This window comes from Apium graveolens, chromosome 8, assembly GCF_009905375.1.
Source record: "Apium graveolens cultivar Ventura chromosome 8, ASM990537v1, whole genome shotgun sequence".
Classification (NCBI taxonomy): domain Eukaryota; kingdom Viridiplantae; phylum Streptophyta; class Magnoliopsida; order Apiales; family Apiaceae; genus Apium; species Apium graveolens.
The window spans coordinates 265,039,444-265,064,111 of record NC_133654.1 but is presented as its reverse complement, the minus strand read 5'-3'; the positions used below and the strand labels follow the sequence as shown (position 1 = coordinate 265,064,111).

Below are 24,668 nucleotides of genomic sequence, written 5' to 3'. Positions count from 1 at the left end.
GAGCTCTTCGAGTCATGACAAAATGTGCCCACTTATATGGCACAGACAAGGACAGCAACAATAACAGAAATATTCTCCTACCAGGTCTAATGACTAGAGTACCCTTATTACAAAGTATCACACATAAAAGGTTCAGTGAAATATTTAAAGTCCAAAAGCTAGCTATTCATGAGACTTCATCAATGTTTCGCTATGTAATCAGCCATGGCTATACAAGGTCTTGTATTCGTGAAACTGGTTTCTTGCATTTTAAATTTTAATGTCCATTTCACTAGCTGGTATGTTTGTGCGGAACATGCTTTTGCGCTCTTTTCTGCAAATTTGCCATAAGTTGTTTTCATTTCAAAGTTTAATTCTAATGACTGTCCACAGCACATAATCAGCGCTAACCGGATCACATCCCAAATTTCAAATGAATTCGACGAAGGCATTTGTAGTGTTAGGTAACCAGTTCGTCTGAAACCTTAAGGTGCTAGAGGAAAACCCGAACAGGATCTTATGCTGTTTAACACTCCCATCATACGATACTTTTCACTGACAACGACAAATGCAACTAATACCAATATAAATATCAATATTAACAAACAATATTCTAACATGTAGTTTGTATATTATTTGGTTTCCTATATGTATACACAACTAGATTATCTGCACAGATCAAGTGCAAGTAGATTTTCCATAAAACGATAGCTATAAAAGCGCAGTAATACAGCAAGAATATCATCCCAAGTACAACTTAATAAAACGCACGCACGCACGTACCTTGAAAATGTTCAGTTATTTAATAACTATGTCCTGTAGGTAGGTTTGATCACGGTATGGATGTACAGACGAATCGCTTAATCGCATTAACCGCTCAGAATCAAACAGTATTTTTCGGATAATCGTAAAATGCGAATTAATAATTGATAAAAAATTTAATAATCGTTTATTTAGTGCTTGAATGTGGTTTTTAATTTTTAAAAATTGCAAATGCAACTGTAAACCGTAAAATATATTTATAACAAATATATATTATATATTAAACTAATAAGTAAATATAATTATTTTGTTTAAAATTTTATTATTCAATATTATTAAATTAATAGATTAACCCTCCTTTCATTATACTTCAAATATAATCCATTACTTTAAAATGATTTAAGATTCAAACTCATTAGTTTAGTACATTACTACTAACATTTTATTGTTAGTAGCATATTCGGGTAGCAAAGCACACTGAAATTTGAATTAGTCCGGTAATTTATATTAGTTAATGCCTAATAGCGTGAGACTTTGTTTTTTCCTGAATGTTAACTTATCAAGCAACTCGAACTAACTTTGTAAATGTTTTGATTTTTTTTGTGATTCTTAATATTTTATAGTAAGTGGTTGAACCGCAATCCGAACCGCAAAAAATTGCAAAATCGCAACTGCAGGTGATGCGGTTAACCGCAATCGTATTGCGGATGTAAATTTTCCAAAACTGCTTTTCGTGAATTGGTTTAACTTTTATCTCAAAATCGATCTGATCCAAATTGCGTATACTCCTAAATCACGGATAACATAAAAAGTCAACAAATAGAAAAAGAGAGGACATGGGAAAGAACCGAAGATACGGACACTTATCTTTGACCGAGTTCGAACCGTGAATCCCTTAAATATTGAACTCTTGCTACCAAAATACCCTGGACCAAGTGTGGCCGCCATTCTTGCCTGTTTGCCTTTCGGCTTTAGATTTCTATTTGCTGCTTTTTTAATGAAGATCATTTTTATTTTTCAATCCCAAAAAAATATACTCCTACTATTGAGATTTAAAGTGGTCCAATATGATGGCCCAATTCTTACGAGTCCAAATCGGTGGGCCGATACCCCACAATTTTTCTTCAGTTTTATACATTTTTTACCATTTATTAACTTTAATGTTTATTTTTCCAATTTCTAAAATATAAAAGTACTCACGTTTTCAAATTTAATATATATATACTTAGAAACCGAAATTTGTTATTTGAATTAAAGTATATTAGAATTTATATTTTTTTAAAATAATTTAACACATATTTTATTAGATGGATGATCTTGACTCGAATTAAAGTAGATATCATAACCAAAATTCAACTTAAAACCCTCTTGCAGAGAATAATGTGACAAAACTAATTCAAAATCATACAAATGATAAATATTTAATACGTTCATACTATAATTCCAAATTTCAACTATCATCAAAAATCATTAGATAAATGTAAAAACCTTATGAGAAAATTATTGAAAATCTCTTTTGTATTGTTCAAAGGCGACGAGGAATGTCAAGAATTTGAACCATTGCAACAACACAAATTCCATCTTCAAAGCTAGTCGATTCAAGATGCAAATATTACGTGAGTCCGTAGGATTTAGTCGGTGCGCACCCGAAGGATAACGGCTGCGGGTTACCTACGATCAAAAAAAAGATGCAAATATTATAATTTTACATTAAAAAATTTTGTTATTAAAATAAACTTCAACTTCAATGTTAATTATATTTTACATCGAAATAATTCTTAATTTAAATAATTTTTATTTTAGGAGCTTACTTTTTTTAACGGCAGTTTTTACATTAAAAGTATTTTTCAGAAAAGCTGTTTTTATATTTTAAAAAACAGCTTTTTAGCTTATTTTGCGAAAAAACTGCAACACGTCAAACACACCCTAAGATATAATAGAACTTTTTGAAATTTGAAATTTTTAATATTTGGTTTTAAATTATAAAAATGGTCAAGTTTATGGAATTGATTGGACATGCTCTTATACAAGTTTAAGAATTTATCATAAAATATAAATCTTTAATGAAACATATAACTGTAATTAATTAATTTTTGGAATGTATCAAGAGCATTAAAATATTTATAATCTTTTTTATTCTGAAAATTCACCTTTATTCTAGTTCTCTTTTCTATACCCATTTCAGAAAAAAAAATTAAAAAAAATAATTCATTGCTGACGTCACTAGACCGCCATGATTGTTAACCTCAACGACCAAAATCTCTATCTCTGTCTCCTCTCTCTGCAACCTCTCTCATGGGGTGGGCTGCACATGGGTCGGGTTGGCCGGGTTAGAGACGATTTTACAACCCGATCCAATTAAATCGGTTTGAAATTTTTTAACCCAACCTGTAAAATATAAGTTTGTAACCCAACCCTACCCGTCGTACATCGGTTTGGGTCGGGTTGCGTCGGTTTGGATGAGTTGAATAATCCGATAAAAAAAATTGAAAACTATTTATTATCAATCATTTTGAAAATTTAAATAAAAATGAAATGTGTATAACTTATAATTATAGTGCTAATATTAAGATTAACATCATAGTTTTAGTAATGTATATCATATCATAAATCACATGCATCCTCGAATAACTTAACCATACATCTGTAAACGAAAATTAATATGCAAACATAAATTGAACAAATAAAATTCTATCATATTACTTAAAAATCTTAATATGATATTGGAGATGGAAAAAAATACACAAATCATTTAAAATATTGTAGTAGTTACGTGAAAACATATCATACATATTAAATTAAAAAAATTAAAATATTATAGTTTTTAGGCGAAAACATATGAAAAAAGGTATATAAATACATATCAAACTTAAAAAAATATATAAAATTATGGAAATTAATGAATCGGGTTGGGTTGGGTTAGAGTAAAAATAATTATAACACGTACCCAACCCATTTATATGATCAATAAACAACCTATCTATAATTCGATTTACGTTGAGTCGGATTTTTCGGGTTGAAAAAGAGTTGGTTGGTCGGTTTGCTTAGTGCCGCAACCATGTCCGTGTGTATCTAACAAACTATACAAACAAACACACATGTATCTATAGATAACTCACCTGGCTGCTACAAATAAACCGGAGTTCCCGGCTTATTTTCTTGATTTTTCTTTTTTCAAACTCTATTTTTGTCAACATTTTTCAACAAAATTTTAATTTCCCACTCTCAACATTCAATCTTTTTGACTTTGATACACTCTAGAACCCAAAACCACCCTGGCCCACATCAAAATTTTCCACTTTTGGCTGCATATGAACCCTAGTTCTTGAACTTTCAAAAAAAAATGTCATTTTTATTTAAATTTTGTGTATTTTTGTAGATTAAGAAAAAGGGTTGGTGATTTAGCTATAAAGTTTTGATCTTTAGTGGAATTGGAGTTGAATTCTAGCTTGATCATTGAGTTGTGTGTGTTTGTGTGTGTGTGTTTTAGATAGATAGATAGATAAATACAAGTGTTTGTGTGTGTAGTTAAGCTAGTTGAAATGGTTAGTGGAAATATATTTCAGTATAAGAAGAGTTCATGGCCTCCTCAAGATTATGTAAACAAGGCAACACTAGAACTTGTAAGTATTTTTTTGAATTTTTGAATTTGGGTTTTTTGAAATATGTTATGAATTATGTGATAAGGCTGTATTGTTGATTTGTTGTTTGTTCTTGTCGATTTCTCGAGTGTATGATATTCGGGAAAATATTGTTGCAATTTTTGTCGATTTTGAATATGGGGGTATTGTTCAGTTTGGTATTATATTATGAATCATGTAATTTGACTATAATATTTTCGGGTAAACATTCATCTATTGCATGTTAGTCAAATTGGGAAAGTGATATATGCTTAGTTTGTTCAAATGGAAATAGCTAGTTCTGAATTATTGGTGTCTGACATGCAAAGAAATACAGTTTGAAGTTGTGCAAGGTAATGTGTTCTGTAACACTTAAGTAAGTTCCGATGATATTTCAGTGATGTAAGAGATCAATTTACAAAGTCTGTTCTGTTTTGTAACATTTAAGTAAGTTCTGATGATATTTCAGTGATTTAAGAGATAAATTTACAAAGGGAAATTATGCGCATGCCCCAGTGAAATAGGAGTATTACTTTAGCTCAAGGAGTCCATAATTCCATCTTGTTGAAGCTAATATACCTAAATTGTTCATGTATTATCTTAGAACATGATCATCCCTTTTCTATGCTCATTAAGGTTCAAATGATCTTATATACTATATATTAGTAGGAGGTTGATTCCTACATATAAATATCATTCTTGCATAGCTCTTCTCTGCTTTCTTTATCCTTCAAAATGACACTAGAATTTCTTTAATAGCTGATGTCATGTTGCTATAGTGAAAGCCAAAAGGAAGCCCGATTACCTGATGTCTTAGCTGGTGTCATGTGTGCCCTTTTTCATTATATATTGTTGTTAATGATCAGGAATATCTTTCTTTATTACATGTCATTTTTTTGTTACCTCTCTAATCAATGTACATCTATCTATTTGGTCAGTTAACTAGCACTGGTTTAGATTCCCTTCTATACTCATATTGGCTATATTTCTGATCCTTGCAGCTTGATTCTGATTGTGCTGCCCCGCCAAAACAAGCATGGAGAAGGAAATTAAACAGCCATGCTAGTATTCTCAAAGAATTCAGTGTTACATTTATGGAGGCAATAAAAATGGTAGGAATCCTCTACCAGGAGCTTGCATATTTCTTCAAAGAAATCTTATATACAGTCTGCACCTATAGTAAATTATCACTTACGTGATTAGCATGTAGTGTCTGATGCTATAACAATTTGCTTCAGGTTCGACTTGGTATACGGCTATGGTCATATGTGAGGGAGGAAGCCTCCCAGGGAAGGGTAATTTTCTCAATATGTAATACTATATACTTGTTCAGAAGTGGAGGAAGTTATTGTCTAAGCTGCAAACATGTAATTTATCTATGCAGAAAGCACCTATCGATCCTTTTACCCGGGAAAGTTGCAAGCCATCAGCATCCCAAGGGGTCCCCCTTGGAGGGATGGGGTAAAGAGTGAGGCTTTTATTTTTTTAACATTTTAATTTAATAATTTGTCTTCGTCTGATGATATTTAAAATTCTTAATATCACAGAAGTGGCAGCATATCTAGAGGTTTTAGAGGTGAATTCAGAAATTTTCAAATTGTTCCTGGTACCTGTGATACTTCTCCTATCATGGCCAATCAGTTCTCTGTAAGGCTCTTCATTTTTCCTTGTCACTACTGTACATGACATTTGAACAAACTAGAATATGTCTCCCTAAACATTGTATATTTGTAAGAAGTTTTCCTGCAAGTTTGAGTCACTATAATATAAGAAGAATGACCTTTTGCATCTGGCGTCATTACAATTCTTAAAGTTAGTTTCTTCACATTGACAGACATTTAGGTAACTCAGTGCATGTTGAGGTGGCTCTGAAGTAGTAAAATAGTTCCTATCGCGTTATTCATATATTTGTAGCAAAAATATCAGAACTTTTTCTTCTCTATGACACAGATATTTATATCTCGGGATGGCGGAAGGAAAAAATATGCATCTGTCTTATCCCCAGGGAAACATGAAAATTTAGGGTAAGGAAATTACTTCTACATTTATTTCAAACTTTAATGGTCAGTGCTGCAATTTCTCTAGTTGATATGATTGCTCAGCATTATGATTCCAAAAACCTATTTTATATGTGTGAGTGTTTCTCTAACAAATAAATTATATAGAATAATTAAGAGGGTATCATTTTTAAGTTTTCCAACTGCAAGCTCATTTTTTCCCATGTTACTAAAAGCTGTTCAAAGTAAGCCGTGTCAGTCTTTGAACTTACAGGGAATCGTCGTATGAGGGTATATCATCATGGGGTTGGAATTTGAGTGGTCAACATTCGACATATCATGCACTGTTTCCAAGGGCATGGACAGTATATGATGGTATTGTCAAACAAGTATTCCCTTTTCTTCTATATTTGACTACACCCCCCCCCAATGTATTTTTTACTTTATTTATAATTTTCAGGTGAGCCAGATCCAGAACTAAAAGTATCTTGTCGCCAAATATCGCCGTTTATACCACATAATTATCAGGATAGCAGTCTTCCTACGACTGTCTTTGTTTATACGGTAAGCAAGTTAAATTTTTTATTAGCAATTCCAGATGGGTGCTTTGAGAAATATGCACACGAATATATTTTCTACCTTAAAGCTTACTTTCTGATCTCAGCAAGGTGTTTGTGCTTCATTTATAAACACACTGAAACTTAAGTTGATACATAAACCGAATTGTCTTTTGTAGTGGTGTAGCCACTTAGAGCTGAGGGTTGGCATTGGTTCTTAGTTTTGTTGTTCATATCTTTTGTTCTCTGATAACCTTTAAGTTCTAATAATTTATGCTTACTTCAGTTTCTTATTATATATTAGTAATGTATGTAATCATACTAATTTTTTGTTATTTTTCTTCAAGTATTTTAGTTCTGTTCTACTTAAATTGTTGTTTCTTTGAATTAGAATATAACTTTATCTTGTAAAATGAACTATTAATATGAAAACACATTTTTAGACAAAGGTGGCTTCCCCCAACTAAAATCCTGGTTCAGCCACTGAAAGACCCAACAGAACATTTTGTTTTAATGCTTTGATTATTGAATTGTTGTCTGTTTGTGTTTTAGTTGGTGAACACCGGGAAGGAAAGGGCAAAAGTCAGCCTTCTTTTTACGTGGGCGGTAAGTTTGTTTTCCTGCTTTAGCTGTTTTGTTCTGACACTGAGCAGACTAATAAGTAGGTCTAACATGACACAAATGTCTGTATTCCACAGAATTCAATTGGAGGAATCTCTCACCTATCTGGAGATCATGTAAATGAGCCTTTCAAGTTAGTATAGATAAAACAAAATATTTTCTTGAAATTTACCCTATTTTCTTATGAAGTTTCGTACTTTTATGCATACATTTCCCCCCTCTTTTTGTAGGGCTGAAGATGGAGTGTCTGGTGTACTTCTACATCACAAGTAAGTTACTGAACCTTTCTTTTTCCTCCTCCTGCTTGCTCTTTTTTAATTGCGAATTATACAATCGAGAAAGTTGACGACATCTCATATTAAGGTTTGGGTGTTTGCAGAACTTCAAAAGGAAACCATCCAGTTACATTTGCTGTTGCAGCATGTGAAACTCAGAACGTCAGTGTTACGGTTTTACCATCTTTTGGCCTGTCTGAAGGAAGTTATCCTACAGCAAAAGCCATGTGGGGAAAAATGGCACAGGTAATAATTTTGTCATTTACTAATCACAGTTTCTGAATTTGAAGTTATAAGAATATATCTGTTTATCAACTACTGAATGCAGTGATAGGTTGCCTGAATCTAATAGAACAATTCCTCTCATACAAAATTATTTGCCTTCTTCAGTGTTAAGCGATACAACAAATCTTCCTTCTAATTGTTTATAATTGTTTATTTGAGTTCTTTTGAGCGAAGTTACTTTTCTGTATTTCGCCATTCCCCGTTATAAGTTAACTGATTAAGATTAATGTTGGAAAGTTATATTCTCATAATGTTATGATTCGTTTAATGGATATTTTGTACCAGTTTCCACCCACAAAGCAGTGGTGATTCTTTGTAGACTTGGGTAGATTAACTGCAGAAAAACCAATGCTCCGAGGCTTTTTTAACTGCAGAAGGGAGAAATAAATATTTGATTGAAACTGAAACAAAACTCACAATTTTTAATAACAATCAAAGTGTATGTTATTCTAATATGCAAGTATTACATCAATATTATTGCAATCAAACCAAAATATAGATTTTAATAGTAACAAATTCTTGGACCAAGGCCCATAAACAATTGGGCTTGTGATAAATAATCTAGATAACTAGACTCAACATATAACCTATTAGATATATACAATTTCTGTCTACTAAACTCAAAAACTATTTAACAATAAATATTAGTAATATTTTCAACTTCTACTCCTCGTCATTTACTGTATGGGATAGCACTTTACATATATTAACAATTCCCCTCTATTGTACATTTCTGTTTGTGTTTACAGAATCATCAATAATTCAATATAGATGCCTTTCCATTCGCTGATTTTTCCTTGTGTTTCTCCAGGATGGGTACTTTGATAGAGATGAATTTGATGCTGGACCAAGCATGCCTTCATCACCTGGTGAGACGCGTTGTGCTGCGATTTCTGCTACAGCATGGGTTGAGCCGCATGGGAAGTGTACCATGGCATTTGCTCTCGCGTGGTCATCCCCAAAAGTAAAATTTAACAAAGGGAAATCGTATCATAGGTACATTTGTGCTACATTCTTCATTTACTCTTTTTCTGAATATCTTCAACTGTCCTTGCAGTTTTATGCTTCTGAGTAGCCACTTCTATATCGAATGGTTTTGTAATCATGTTTGCTTGATTGGGAAGGTTTTCAAATAATTTATTCCCACCCATACCTGATTATATTTTCTTTTTCTGTTGGAACGGACAGCCACAAATTTGTTTGGTTATGAATCTGTCTCATTTACCACAACTAGTTTAAAACAATTTTCTGCTCTTCTATATAATTTATTATACTTTTGTCGAGTCATCAGTTAGTCCCTCCTTTTCAAAATAGATGTTCGCTCGGACATTTCAAATTCAAGTTTGGATCATTTTAAGTTTCACATTGGCAATGTTTTTCTTTGATCTTAGTCATCACTGCAAGCAGAATCTACCAAGTAGGTACAAGTTATAACTGTTTACTTGCAACGTTATCAACTTAATTAGAAGCCCAGTCAATATAGCATGTAAAAGAAAAAAAATCGGTGTATTTTTAGATAAGATTGAGTTTTAGTGATTGAATGTATTATGAAACTTAATAATTTATCCCTCTATATATGCGCACATCATGAACTGAGACATTGATTTAGCATTTATCTGGTTCAGGAGGTACACTAGATACTATGGAACATCTGAAAGGGCAGCATCGAATTTAGTCCATGATGCGCTAACAAGTATGTATTCGTGTGTTCTTAAAGTATATTAATCCTTTTATTTATAATAATACTATATGTTGTAAATTCCTCTTGTGAACCTGCATACCACTCAAGCAAATGGAGATATTTATGAACATGTTGATCCAATATATTCTGGCAGGCATTAAGACAGACACCCTAGCATTGTATCATATCGACATCTTGTCGATTAAAGTGAGGAAACATCATTAGTACTTGCAAACCTTAACAATAGTCAAGTCAGTTTGATACTTCAAGCCGAAATCCAGACTATTCACTTTGAAACAAAATAATTGATGATCTTGTCAGATGAAACACCCAGCAACAGTTAACATGGGTGACAACTCTTCAGTCCCACTGTTCTACCAAAGCACACTTCTACTCAAACTTCAAACTTTAGAATTTTTTTTATCTCAGTTTTATAAAAACATTCAGAATAATTACCAATTCTAGTTAAGCTTATTTAATTAAAAAATAAAGATAGATGACTTCACCCGTCGCCATGGCTGCCAGCAAAGGGTTTTGAACTCCATGTCAGTCCTAAACTGATGCCAAAACAAGATTGAACTGTCCAGAACACTATTGAGTGTAATTCTAATTGAACGTTTTGAGTGGGAACCACCATGATCTACCTTGGGAAAATAAGAACTGAAGCCCTCAACTTCATTTTATTTTTTCTTTGTAGAATTTTCACTTTAATTTTATTATGCTTACATCGTAAATGCCAGTTACTGTAACATTACAGCCACCAACCTTTTAGCTACATTCAAGATGAGCATGTTATTACATCGACAGAACTTGCCAATGGATTGACCTGTTACTCTATTTTAGTTATGTTTGGTGGAACTAAAAAGATCTTGTATCATATAATATCTAAAAGTGACAAGGCTGCCATCATTTTTGACATATCTTTCAGTTGTGCTGATCATCTTCTGTATGCAAATTTCCCATGAGACCTTTTTCATTTACATCTTCAGATTATAAGCGGTGGGAAGAAGACATTGAGAGATGGCAAAATCCTATCCTCAACGATGATAGACTACCGGAATGGTAAACCAATATGAACTATTTACATCTGTGGTTACTGATAAATTTTCTTTTATACTAATTTCTTTTTTATCTGTTTCGCTTAAATTTGTGCTCCATCGTCAGAGTACTCGCATACTGTTACTTTTTGTCTCCTTGGCTATTTTTAATCTTAATAATGTCTATCATTGACTATACGACTAACCAGCATCAAGCTCTCTATGCTTTGAATCCCTGAGTGAATTCTAAAGCACAAGTTATCCTTGTCTCATGATCTATCGAAAGAATTAGCGAAGGAAAAATCATATTGGGTATCTAATATTAAAGAATTGTGTACTTCATATTTTACCTATCATTATTGCTTTGATTATGCTTTTGTGCCTCATTCCCCTTGTGTGCCAAAGTGATCCGTTCTATACTTTCCAACCTAGAAGGCTATGGTAGATCGATTCAACTTTGCAAGACCCGCCTACTAATTTTGTTGACAGTTTCGACAAAGGAAAAGAAGAGTATACCCTTCCACTAATGTACCATCTGATCTTTTTCAGGTACAAATTTACATTATTCAATGAGCTCTACTTCTTGGTTTCTGGGGGGACAGTTTGGATTGGTATGCACCTGAACTTAAATATATTGTTAGTTTGTGTTTACAAATTTCAGTCGCAAGGCATTTGTACCAACATAATTGGGTGGGTTGGTTTTTTGAAAATTCCAGATGAAGAACTACATTTTTTGTACTTTCTAAGGGATATGTATACTGTTTTCTGTCATCTTGCGTATATAAAGTTGGCACCTGTCAAGAAAAATTTTAATATACACCATCCAATGATTCAAGTGTTAATGTCTTGCATTACTGTGAAGCTTTACATCCTGCAATATGACATGAATGACCTTGGCATAATAGATTGTTATCAATGTTGTGTACTGTAGTCTGAATCCTGTAGTGGGATACAAAGAATTACAAGACAAAATAATTACATCTATAAAATATACTTCATGTATTAAACCATAAAGATTAATTTTTTATTATCGCTGATTGAAATAAGACCTACGAACAAAATTCCAGGTATAAGCACTAGTAATGTTAGATAGCAAGCTGCAAAATGGAAAGTTATATAAGGTCCATAAATAACACAATATACATGTAGTGAAAAATCGTAATTCTAATCATTAAGGGATAACTGATGCTAGCTATCTTATCACATTGTAAGTTTGTAACAAATAGCTCGCATTTAAGATTCACTTCACGTAATAGATATGCTTCCTTGTTATATCGTATCTTATTTTTCTTGTATTATATCATATCGTAAGATATGTCTAACATATCATAGGACACAACTATTGTTGATGTATAGATATGACATATTCTAGATGTAATCTTCTTCCTTGTACTCGGTGTTGTGTGCTCCTAATCGTCATATTGATAAATCATTTATTTACGCTGTTAAAATAGCACTAACGATGGAACTCTGTCTTTTCTTCAGACTCTGCATTGCCAGCTGCACACGTTAGCTCTGATCATCCTCAGAGGAAAACATTAAAGTACAGAAATGATGTAGTTGTAGAAAATATAAAGAGTCATGGTTCTGATAGTAATATTGAGAATAGTTCAACAGGTGATGTTGAAAGCTCTCATACAGGATGTTCTGATGAAGATGGTTCAGTAATTTCTCAGGGAGAAGAGAAAGAGGACCACATTCAGTACCCTTCTCGTGAAATTAACACGGATGATGTGGGTAGATTCTTGTATTTAGAAGGTGTGGAGTATATTATGTGGTGTACATATGATGTTCATTTCTATGCATCTTTTGCCCTCCTTGAGCTGTTCCCCAAAATTGAATTAAGTATTCAGCGGGAGTTTGCAAAAGCTGTGCTATTTGAAGATAAAAGAAAAGTAAAATTTCTATCCGAGGGTAACTGGGGGATTCGTAAGGTTAAAGGAGCAGTTCCTCATGATCTTGGAACTCATGACCCCTGGCATGAAATGAATGCATACAATATACATGATACTAGTAAGTGGAAGGATCTGAACCCAAAATTTGTGCTTCAGGTGTATAGAGACTTTTCCGCAACAGGGGATTTTACATTTGGAACTGATGTATGGCCTGCTGTTTGTGCTGCAATGGAGTACATGGAACAGTTTGATCGGGACAATGATTGTCTTATTGAAAATGATGGATTTCCAGATCAGACATATGATGCTTGGACAGTTCATGGTGTAAGTGCTTACTGTGGCTGTTTATGGCTTGCTGCACTTCAAGCTACAGCAGCAATGGCCTTGCAAGTGGGTGACAACTTTTCTGCTGAAAAATACAAAAGAAAATTTTTGAAAGCAAAATCGGTATTGGAAACAAAATTGTGGAATGGTTCTTATTTTAACTATGACAGTGGGTCAAGCAGTAATAGTAAATCGATCCAAGCTGATCAATTGGCTGGGCAATGGTATACAGCATCTTCAGCATTGCCAAATCTCTTTGATGACATAAAGATCCAAAGTTCTCTTCAAAAAATATATGATTTCAATGTAATGAAAGTCGGTGGAGGAAGAATGGGTGCTGTCAACGGAATGCATCCTAATGGAAAGGTGGACGATTGTTGCATGCAATCGCGTGAAGTATGGACGGGGGTTACCTACGCTGTGGCAGCAACCATGATTTATGCTGGTATGGAAGAACAGGCTTTCACTACAGCAGAAGGTATATTCCATGCAGGCTGGTCAGAGGATGGTTTTGGGTAAGTTTTATAAATTCACTGAACAAAATGCACCTCTTCTCGATTTGTATCGTAATCTTTCTTCTTTTTTCAAGTTACTGCACTCTCTATTCAACTGCCCTGGATGGAGATGTTAACAAATGCAGATAGGGTCAATTTTGGCTCAGGCATGTACCAGATACTTTGAAAAATAAATATTAAAAATGCCAAAAAAAACTATCTACTTATCCAGACGCAGAAAGGTCGTTTTGGCTAGGTCATGTGTAAGATTTTTCAGAATATGTATAAAAATGGCGTGGATAGTAGAATGCTCCAAGCTATAAATAGCTGGTGCAGCCAGGATGCTAAGCTGATCCTAAAATAATTAATAGCTATACGGTTAGAATGTTGATTTATTTGTAATGCATATGTCTAGACCCAAGTTAAACTCATATACAAAATTCTTGGATATGCAGATACGCCTTCCAAACTCCGGAGGGGTGGACAATGGACGGGCACTTTAGATCTCTAACATACATGAGGCCACTTTCAATATGGGGAATGCAGTGGGCTTTATCTTTGCCTAAAGTGATTCTTGATGCACCTCGTGTCAACATCATGGACAGAATCCAGCTCTCTCCTCAGAGTTCTCGATCTCATCATGCAGAGACAGGTGTCAGAAAGATAGCCGAGAAAGCAAAGTGCTTTAGCAATTCAGTGTTTCGCTGTGATTGCTGATATTTAACAAAGTATTAGATGCAGTTCTCTTTTGCTTTTCTGTATCAAGGTTTTAGAAGCAAGGAACAAAATTGTGGACTCGCAGTATGTCCATTTTGGATTTCCGTTACTATATTGCATTAGTTTAGAGCGAAGCCTTAAATCTGTAAAGCACTATAGTGAGGTAGATGCAAATTAGGATCAAAATGTAGTGATATAGTGAGCTTGGGGTTTGATTGACATAATTTCTGCCTTGAGAATTTTGTGCATAGAATATATCAATGGTAAATGCTATAGATCCCAAAAAATGTTCAAAACATTTTTTTGGAATACTCACTTCTATATGATCACCTAGTCGAGGTACACAAGTAGCTTTTCGTAAAAACACGAAATATTCAGCTTCGGAAAAAAATCTCAAGGGCAACAAAAACATTAGAACCCCAGTAAGAATAAAAATATGTAACAGTTCAGCATCTATACCTTGGTAACCTTCAACTCCAGCTCTAACAGTTGTGGCACCATTTTTTTGGTGTTTCAGAGTATAATCAATAATGTGATACTCCCTCCGTCCATAAAAACATTTCCTCTTTATGTTGGACACGTTTGCCAATGCACACTTTTGATCGTTAATATCTTTAAATTCGTATTAGTATTAAATATAAAAATTTCACTACTGATAAATACGAATCCAACGAGATCACTCATGACTATTTTTGATATTATAGATTAGACGTAAATTAGTAGTTAATCGCTTACCGTGAACAGTACCGAAAGTAAAAAAAGGAAACGTATATTGGGACAGAGGGAGTACGAAATATTAGATGAACAGTAGCTAGAGGAACATAATATGATCATAAGCAACTACATTATTACAAGATCAAATGGATAAACTGGTTCTACATGAGCACAGCTGCCAGGGTTCTTAGACACCATGTAGCCAAAAAAAACGAATTGAATACTAATGTTTTATTTAGATATAATCAGGTCTTATTCCAGAAAAATAGACTAATTCGAAGTACATAGTAATTATAAGTAAAATAACATCTTCCAAGATATGCCACATTTAAAGACAAAGCAACATCATCTTCTTTCAAATAACACAAGTAAGAATGTGGCAGCATTAGAAACTAATATATGAAGAACAACTAGTACGAAGTTCAAATACAGCATTCATATTTTGAAACATATAGCAGCCGCGGAAGGGAAATATCTAAATAACAAGAACAAGACTCGAGTTACACAAACATGGTCAATTCTGGCCTGCTGTAAATGTTGCTCTCCTCGTCATCAAGTGTGGGGTAAGCAGCGACGAGTGCATCTTGAGCGCCAATATAGAGTGAGTTGTAAATTTTCCAGTATACTTCTCTAACCTTTCTTGCTGGATGGAACAGTCCTTGTAGACAGTAGTTAAGTACAACAGCAGCACCCAATGCAACCCTCATCCCTTCAATGGCTTCCATTACAGCATTTATAACATGAGGTGAAGTCTCGAATATGTTTGGCCACACATAGTTCATCAAGTGAACCAAAGCGTCTTCACATCCCAGTCCAGCCACACCCAAAGCCATGTGCTTGACAGCTGAGGCAGCAGTCTGCCTGTGAACCAGATCTCTGTCCATGAGAGCATCTTCGAGCAATGGAGTCACAGCATATATGTAATCTTTACCCATTTCACCAATATACTCAAAAAGGAAGGACAAGGATTTCAGAACACCATTCTGCACATTTAGCTCAGGAACACGATACTCATTCATCAAAGCGGGTAGAACTGTAAACGGAGAACAAGTTTCTGCAACTATGGCAATTGCCACTGTTGTACAAACACGATTCTGGCGTTCCTGAACTTTAAGATTGTTCAGCAAGGTTGCCAGTACATCTTGCGGTCCAATTGCTTTTGCAATGTACCCAAAGGTGTTCACTGTTGCCCGGCGAATTCCCTTTTTGTGGGCTTTAAGCATCTCAAGAAGCTCAAAGCAGATCCTCATCCACTCCCTTGCAGGAACAAACTCTGCTCCACGATCAGCAATTCGACCAACAAGATCAATACAGTTCTCTTGAACCTTCTCGTGCCGATTCTTCAAAATTGGGGTCAGTCGAGGAAGCAAATCCTTGATTGGAGGAGTCATTTTTGTCATACCAATAACATTCACAATTGCTTTTAGGGCCCCCAGTATTGATCCCAAGACTTCAGGGTATTCTTCTCCTAGGTACTCATACAAGACAACCCCAAGATGCCCCATGAGTTGCTCTTCTTGACACTGTTTCATGACCACAGCAATCCGAGAAATGAGATCTGCTGCCTGCTGCCTTACCTTTGCACTCTTATTATTCAAACGCCACTTAATTGTACCACATATCTGGGGAAGGTAAGGCTTCACCCTCTGCCCTAGAGAATTCACAACTGCCCCGAACCCATTAAGCATCACATTAGCATCGTCACTGGTCTGCTCCTGGAATGCATACAGAATGCCATCAATCAGAAGCTCTTCCAAGCGGGCATCGATGTCAGATGCACCCAAATCAGCTACGACCTTCTCGATTGTCTCCATAACCATTCGCCTATAAGGCTCACTCTCGTCTTTAAGGTCTTCCACTATTCTTCCGACAATATCAGCAACTCCAACTTTATTTGCCACTTCAACAGTTGTCTCAACAAGCTGCTTATAATTTCTACGATCCAAAGCCATCCTTCGAACCCAAAAGTTCCGGAAAAATTCAGGCAAGATATCACTTCGAATATAGTCAGCCTCAACACCTTCAGTGCTAACGCACTGCTTGACCACTTTCAGCACAATCTTCTTCATTTCTTCATCAGGTGACTGAAACTCACGGATCAAGATAACCATGACTTCCTTTGTATAGTAGCTTGCATAAATAGCATCCATCAGTGGTATAATGAATCCAATTGCCTTCAAAAAGGCAGCCAACACTTTTCCACGGTGTGACCTAATACCCTTCCACAGCGGCTTCAAAACCGAATCAAAGCTCTCAATACCATATGGAGCAGAAGCCTCAGCAAGAGCAGCTAAAGATAATGCTGTGATAGTTCTGACCTTCTGATTTTCATCATTTAGACCATGTTCAATGATTTCTACAAGAGACCGCAAGTGAGGAAGGACAGCGCAGCCTATCAGTATAGCAATTTGCTGAACAATCTTAATACCGGTGTGACGAGCTTGCCATGACTTCTTACTTTGACATACAGCTTTCAGAAACGGTAATAAGGCAGGAATCCCGAGAGCTGATGCAACAACACTAAAGGCTCTTGCAGTGGTGTTTCGAACATACTCATCAATGTTATCAATATCAGGACGCATAGCAGCAATCATTGTGGCGAGACCAGCTGCCTTGCTGAGATTAGAAATAATTTCTCTTCCCTCCACACGGGCATAGTAATCCTCATCAATTAACAAAGGCTCGATAACCACGAGGATTTTGTGTACATAAGGACGTACCAACTCATCGAGCTTATATAATACTCTATCGATGACCTTCACCAAAAGATGTCTCTCCTGATCTTCCAGGGTGGGTTGCATAAGAAGTGGCAGAATTCGATTAAACAACGGGCCAGCACCAAACTCTCGAGCCTTATCAGTGAGCTGTCTCAGAGCTGTTTTGCGCTGCGGAGGCGTTCCATTCTTCACCTTAAGCAATAGTTTCATAATTTTTCGCTCTTTCTGCTCATCAGGAGAGAGTTCTTCTTCATCCTCCTCATTCAGCAAAGCTCCGAAGTACTGGTAATCTTCGGGTTTCATGAATGGCAAACCACCAGGCAATTCTTTTGGCACATCAAATTGTTGGCCCCTATTCTCCTCAGGAATTGCATAAAGTGGAGTTCCCATCGGAGTCGGGGTAGCAAGTAGCTTCCTTGCAGGTGTTCTGATAGGCACATAAGAAGCTGGAGGATCTAATACTATATATCCCTCTTGAGGGAACATTGAATCAAGTTCTTCATCGGTCAACGGCCGATTTCTGTCTTCAATATCTTTCTCCCACCTCAACAAGTTATACTGCTCAGGGGTGATAGCACCTCGCATGTTTATAGCACCAGGAGTTGGTGTAGCAAGTTCAACTCCTCCAACAGGAGTCACACCTGGAGTGTAAGCTGCAGCTGGTGTGGCACCAGGTGTAGCACTTCCCATGGTTGCAGGTGTCTCATCCCACCTTGACCTTTGACGTTTTGGTGTAGGGGTCGCCATCCCACCAAGCTTTGGTGTAGCATCCCAAGTCATTCCAGCTGGTGTAGCACCAGGAGTTAAACCACCACCAATAGGTGTAGCATCTGAATCAGCAACCCTTCCCGGAGTTGGAGTCTCATCCCACCTGTTTTTCCTGGACAATGACGGGGTTGCATCACCCACCCTTCCAGGTGTAGGCGTTGCATCCCACCTTCCAATACCTGGAGTTGAGTCGGGCAAATCCCAATCAGAAGCAGCTTTAGCTTTCTTAGCATCTAAATCCCCCTGAGATTGATCCCACCTATTTTTTCTCTTCTGTGTTGCTTGTGCATCAGCAGGTTTCTTCTCCTTCTCCGCCTCCTCTTCTTTCTTCTTATCAGCAATCAATTTCAGTGTCTCCTCTTTCCTCCTCTTCAAAGCCTCCTCCCTCATAACATCGGCATAAGTCCTAACAGAAACATCTGGAGTCTTATCCCCATTTGCAAATGCATCATGTCTCTCTGGCGATATCACCCTATTCAGCCTTCTCCGCCTATAATCATCCTCCCTATCAATAATCTTCTGTGGCTTCTTAAACCCCAATGCCTCATCATCATCCCCACCTCTCGGCATATCATTCATGATTGACTTAGGAGCCGTGTAAGACACAAGCCTCCTAGGAACCTGCGAATCGACAGTGTCAAGATTCTCTTCGTCCTCATTAACAGGAATAGATTTCTCATATCCCTCGAAAGGATTGTTCCCTCCATAAAGATCAGTATCAAAAGTAACAGAATTGAGAGATGCAAGCTGTTCAGATGCTAGCTGCTGCTCCAGCTTCTTCCTCTCTTCCTGTGCCTTTGCAATCTCCGCGTCCATTTTTCCGCTCAGTACCCTACAATTACCAAATTACAACAAAAAACATAAAAAAACCAGATCAGTAACACGTAACAAATAAAACCAGGTATTTAAATGGATTATATATAGGGTATGGATTGGTTAAATGAGAAAACCAGGGTTGACCGACAGACCTGGCTCCAGGTTTTTTAAGAGCTGTTTCGTATTTTGTCCGGTTTTTACCAGAAGCCTCAACAAGAATCCTCAAATATTACCTCTAATTCAACACTCTACAATCACTGAATCACAAAAAAAAAATTCCAAAAATTAAATCAGTACACCTTAAAAAACTAAACAATCAAAAACTAAAAGCACTTCCAAATAAACTCCTAATCAAACATATATTATACACACATCTATAGTTTTACAAAAACCAATCCTAATTAACGCTTGCAATCGAATTTTCCGCACTAAATCAAATAAATTTAAAAAAAATTGAACACTCTAAAGTCTCAATTACACATATCTCTCTCTCTCTCTTCAGGAGGAAATCTCTCTCAGCGCATCTCTCTCTCTCTCTTTCAAAGCAAATCTCCCATTCTCTCCCTACTCTCTCCCAAAGCAAATCTCTCTCTCTCTGTATCTCTCTCTGTCACACATATTTTCACAATACTAACCCTAAATCAAGCACAATTCCCAATTAATCCCCCAAAAAAGCTCAAAACAATAAAACCCTAATTCACAAACCCTAATTCATCAAATCAACATCAAAAAATACAAAAACTCATGTAATCAAAAACAGATACGCATATATTACCTCTCTCTCTCTCTCTCTCTCTCTCTCTCTCTTTCAAAGCAAATCTCCTGTTCTCTCCCTACTCTCTCCCAAAGCATATCTCTCTCTCTTTCTCTCTCTCTGTATCTCTCTCTAGCACACATATATTTCACAATCCTAACCCTAATTCAAGGCACAACCCCAATAAATCCCCAAAAAAACTCAAAAAACAATCAAACCCTAATTCACAAACCCTAACTCATCAAATTAACATCAAAAAACACGAACAACTCATGTAATCAAAAACAGACACATATACATACACAAACCAGCAGAACAAGATTAAATACGAGAAATCAGTTAAGTTCATCAAAGGCGTAAAATTGATGCATGTATTTGTATGTATAATAATTAATAATTGGATTAAATTGAGATGAGAAAAGCTAGGGTTTAGAGACTGACCTTGCTTTGGTCTTTAGTTTTGCTTTGAGGCTCGACGAGAGGCCGAGATAGATCTTTGTTTTGTGTGTAACATGAGCCGTATATATAATAAATTTATTAATTATTAACTCGATGTATTCAATTAGAATTTTGAAGAATTTTTACGGATTTTGAAAGTCATGCACTATTCAATTTGGATCTTTTAAAATTTAAATATTTTATAACCCACGTACAAACTAACCTATTATACAGCTAGATCCCCCTAATTGTAGCAATACGTTCAAATTTTTTTGAATTTTAAAATTTAAACATCTTATCTAAGGAAAGATTTGCATTATTTTCTCACATCTGTTACAACACTAATTCAATGATAATTATTGGTTTCCTTTTTCTCTCTCATTCTTTATTTACACATTCAATTGTTTTTTTTAAAATTCAAATTTCTTTAATTATCTCATATCCAATCAAATTACTCAATTAATATTATATGTGTGCGTGCTCAAGATCCACAATTTTAGCCACGAATACGATAAAACTATCTATTCAAATATATCTACCTTCAAAAACTACTATTTCAAATTATATCAGACATTTATCTCTCTTATTCTTTTATTTTCAATTTTTTTTCTTTTTATTCGACTTTTTACTCTTTTTTTTGTAATTTTAGTATAATTTTTTGTATTGATTTGATATGTCGTCTCTTTTACTCTTTCTTTTTTGTAATTTTAGTATTACAAAAATTATTTTTCAATGGTTCCATTTTTACATTATTTTAATTATTTTTCAATGGTTCTATATATATTCTTAAAGGCTGCTATTACCCATATAAGATTTACCCACTAATTTACCCATGACTCATAATCCATAACCCATTTTATTTTTTTACACATAAAACTTTATATTATACAGATATCCATGAATCTTTCACATTTAAATTTATCTTAACCCATATAAAAACTAATCTAACATATCAATTTAGACACTTAAACTGCTCCCTGATTATAACAACTAAATAATATGTTTGAATTTTTTTGAATTCTATTCATCGTAAACTATGTTACAAACAAACGATTTCTCCCAGATTTATTATTTTTTTTCTCTTTCTTCTTCTTCTTCTTCTCTCTCAGTTCCTTCGTGTGTGTGTATAAATATTCGTAATGTATGTGTGATTTGTTTAATTTGTTTGATTTGTGCAGGATAAAGATATAATTGATTATACATCAATTATTTCGAAATTAATGTATTTAGATATGTGTTTGTATTTGTGATTATCATTGTATCTATTACAAAATTGTATTTCTGTAATGCTTTCTCTTATCTTTTTGATATTTGTGTTTACATGTTGGAGTGATTTTTTATACTTCTTATATTTCAATTTCAGGGGATTATCAAGACTCAAATAACTCATCAATGTTTGAGGCGATTGATAGTTTCATATCCCTCACTCCACCGGTATAGTTACTTTGTGTATTACGAATATGCAGACCTCTCATGGAAAAGGGTAACCATTATGGTTCATTAATTGATTTAAAGTATGTACAAGTTTTAACCATAGTTTTTTGTATATTTTTTGGATCATTTTTTTTGCACTCCAACTGTTTGATTTATTCCTAAACAACTTCATTTCGATTTTTTTGTTGTTTTCTCGCATAATGTTATACTTTTATTGTTGTATTTGATTTTTCTCATTTTTTGTTAATTGTAGAACTTGGTGGATTATTTTCCGATTATATTGTTCTCCATATTGGTTTTGATTTGTGCAGGCGCGGGGATGAATCTCACTATGTTTTCAACAAATTTTAAGTCAGGTGTGCACGACTATCTAATTTCACCGTATTTTTGTCGAGTTTATATCCTTTTGTCCAATTTTAATATAAATAAATAGTTCCAGGCTACTATTCCATAACCGTGCACTTAAGATTATGTAGTTTAATTACTGGTGAGATATTATGTTGATACTCATTTGATTTTATGTTGATAAAATATACAGGTTGGGAGAAATATCAAGAGATTTAAAGTCAATATTTCTTTTCGCCTTTATTGCTTTAGGATTATTCTTGATTATGTTGATATTATGTTGATACTCAATTAATTTTATGTTGATAAAATATACATGTTGTTATAGCATTGTTTTTGATTATGACAAAAGTAATACATTTTATACCACTTTTTCTCCGATTTTTCTACCTTCCCTTTCTCCGATTGGAATAAGAAGTGATGAATGAACTTACCGAGGCAAATACCAATTTCTTATTACGATGAGATAGTCTGTCATATTAAATTTGAAGTAACTCGATCACAAGGAATTGCTAGAAGTAATGACCTGAGGATTGCAGAGATATTGTATTATATTTAATGTTTGTACTTGCAAGATTTACTGATTTTTCAGAATTACATGAACTGTGGAGCATATTTAAAGAGAGATTTTGGAAGTCAATTGAATTATATATGCCAGTAAAGAGGTGATTGTCCATGTTCAAGTGTATATAACATGCTTCATATGATAAAATTTCAAATTTTTAAATCTTTTTATAGTAATTGAATATCCCTTGAAAAATAAGATGTTAATATATGCAGTCAGGATTCCAATTATCTTCTTTCATCTTAATGCAGTTGTGGATAATTTGAGGCAAAGTTTCAATTCTAATCGCAAATGGGACACATCTTTATCTCTACATCAGCACAATCGCCATCAGCAACAAAAACATTTTTCTTGGCATATAATTCAACAACAGAGTCTATTTGAGAAATAAGGATGAAACTTATATACAGGTAAGAGTGCTAGAAATTTTACTAATATACCAAAAATTTAAGTCATACTTAAAATTTAAATTTAGGAGTCTATGATGTGGAATACATACCATGGTGTATACTTTCGTTTTAGATTTCCCTCCATGACACATCACTACTACAAATTTAAGCTTAGGATACACCAACTTACATAGACTTTTTCTTATGTGCTAGCCTAGAAAGACACTTGTACATCATATTTTTAATAAACGCTATACAAGGAATTAAAAATGAAACTGGAAATATATAAAAAGTAAAAGAAAATTACTAGCATAGCTTTTATCTGTGAAGGGCTATCCAGGCTTCAACTTCGATAGCGTTTAGACAAACGCCATTGAAGATCGCATATTTTAAGTAATTTGTAATATTTGTTTTATTAATTTTTGGATACTATTATAGCGCTTTTAGAAAAGCTGTCTATACAAATGTTTTCTTAGAATATTTCTTTTTATTTTGAGTTTAATTAAACCTCTATTTTATCTTTAAAACCGTTTCTTTTTCTATCATTTCTTCGACACATTCGCACAGCAAGGAGCTTCCGTTGAGCCAATTCGTCAAATTCGTGGAACATCCCACGGAAAGCATCTCTGGTTAGGTTTCTTCATCTAGATCTTTGTCTCAGTCGATTTGTGAGTATTTGATTTTTGAGTTTTTAATTTTAGGGTTTTTATTTGGGCTTTTCTTAATTTTTTCGATTTCAATTTTAGGATGTTTGTTTGGGTTCTTCAGTCAAATTGGATTCTATTTAATTTCTAGTTGTGCTTATGTTGAGCAGTTCACAATAATTTCTTTTTTTTTCTCGAGGACTACTGGAATCAAGTAATTCTATGAATGAAATTGAAATATGCCGAAGTGTCGATACCTTCCGGAAATGATGTGAATTTCCTAATTAGCAGGGGTTTATGATGAGATTTTGTTTTGTAATATAAACTCACGTATTTTCTTTTCCAACTGTTATATACAACTTTTTATAATCATATTATTATGTCCCCCATGATTATAACCCCCGCCAAGACCATAGGTGTAGCAATGCAAATATGTTTCAATGTTTTTGTTTGCTCAATTTAGATTTTTCTTAATCCAACAACGGACATGTAATTTGTTCTATATCGTTACGGTTCTGTTCTACCTCCAGGCTCTCTTTATATAAGAAACAGTGCTCTGTGTCCTTTAATTTAAAATCTAATGTCCTGTTTTTTGTATGAGTGCGCTCACAATAATACAAGCATCTAGAGTCCTAACCATTTTGGGATACATGACCTAACGTATGACCATATAAGAAACCCTGATGCTAGGGCAAATGTAGGTCTAGACTGCATTGTTCAACAAAGGTTATTGTATTACTGATATTATCTTCTACAGGTTTTATGAAACTAGCCTGGTTTTTGCCAAAAGCATGGCCAACTAAAAGCTAAGGCGTAATGATTTTATAAAGAATTTTCTAG

The 24,668-nt window shown here is 34.6% G+C and overlaps 2 protein-coding genes across 3 annotated transcripts; one reads left to right on the top strand and one right to left on the bottom strand.

Moving 5' to 3' along the window:
* Positions 1-3,848: 3,848 nt before the first annotated feature.
* LOC141677499 (uncharacterized) lies at positions 3,849-14,324 on the top strand. Its single transcript, XM_074483466.1, has 18 exons — positions 3,849-4,364; positions 5,363-5,473; positions 5,600-5,656; positions 5,746-5,822; positions 5,909-6,008; positions 6,312-6,385; positions 6,633-6,733; positions 6,819-6,922; positions 7,468-7,521; positions 7,614-7,669; positions 7,767-7,805; positions 7,916-8,057; positions 8,908-9,092; positions 9,722-9,789; positions 10,767-10,839; positions 11,364-11,425; positions 12,300-13,548; positions 13,983-14,324. Exons 1-18 carry the CDS (start codon positions 4,284-4,286, stop codon positions 14,242-14,244), a joined length of 2,895 nt encoding a protein of 964 aa, XP_074339567.1. The 5' UTR covers positions 3,849-4,283; the 3' UTR covers positions 14,245-14,324.
* Positions 14,325-15,291: 967 nt separating this feature from the next.
* On the bottom strand, positions 15,292-20,547 carry LOC141677303 (uncharacterized). 2 transcript variants are annotated; one of them, XM_074483170.1, is made up of 3 exons: positions 20,455-20,547; positions 19,412-19,516; positions 15,292-19,275 (listed from the first exon to the last, which is right to left on the bottom strand). In XM_074483170.1, the coding sequence occupies exon 3, from the start codon at positions 19,257-19,259 to the stop codon at positions 15,459-15,461; it is 3,801 nt and encodes a 1,266-aa protein (XP_074339271.1). In that variant the 5' UTR covers positions 19,260-19,275; positions 19,412-19,516; positions 20,455-20,547; the 3' UTR covers positions 15,292-15,458. The 2 variants fall into 2 exon arrangements, with proteins under 2 accessions (XP_074339271.1, XP_074339272.1); XM_074483171.1 differs by lacking the exon at positions 19,412-19,516 and having other exon boundaries at positions 20,455-20,523.
* Between the last annotated feature and the right edge of the window lie 4,121 nt (positions 20,548-24,668).

Bases quoted from the DNA above. Each gene is read 5' to 3' on its own strand.
- LOC141677499 (XM_074483466.1), top strand. From the start codon at position 4,284: ATGGTTAGTGGAAATATATTTCAGTATAAGAAGAGTTCATGGCCTCCT. The intron at 7,670-7,766 runs GTTAGTATAGAT...CTCTTTTTGTAG, and splicing joins CATGTAAATGAGCCTTTCAA to GGCTGAAGATGGAGTGTCTG. The intron at 8,058-8,907 runs GTAATAATTTTG...GTGTTTCTCCAG, and splicing joins TGTGGGGAAAAATGGCACAG to GATGGGTACTTTGATAGAGA.
- LOC141677303 (XM_074483170.1), bottom strand. From the start codon at position 19,259: ATGGACGCGGAGATTGCAAAGGCACAGGAAGAGAGGAAGAAGCTGGAG.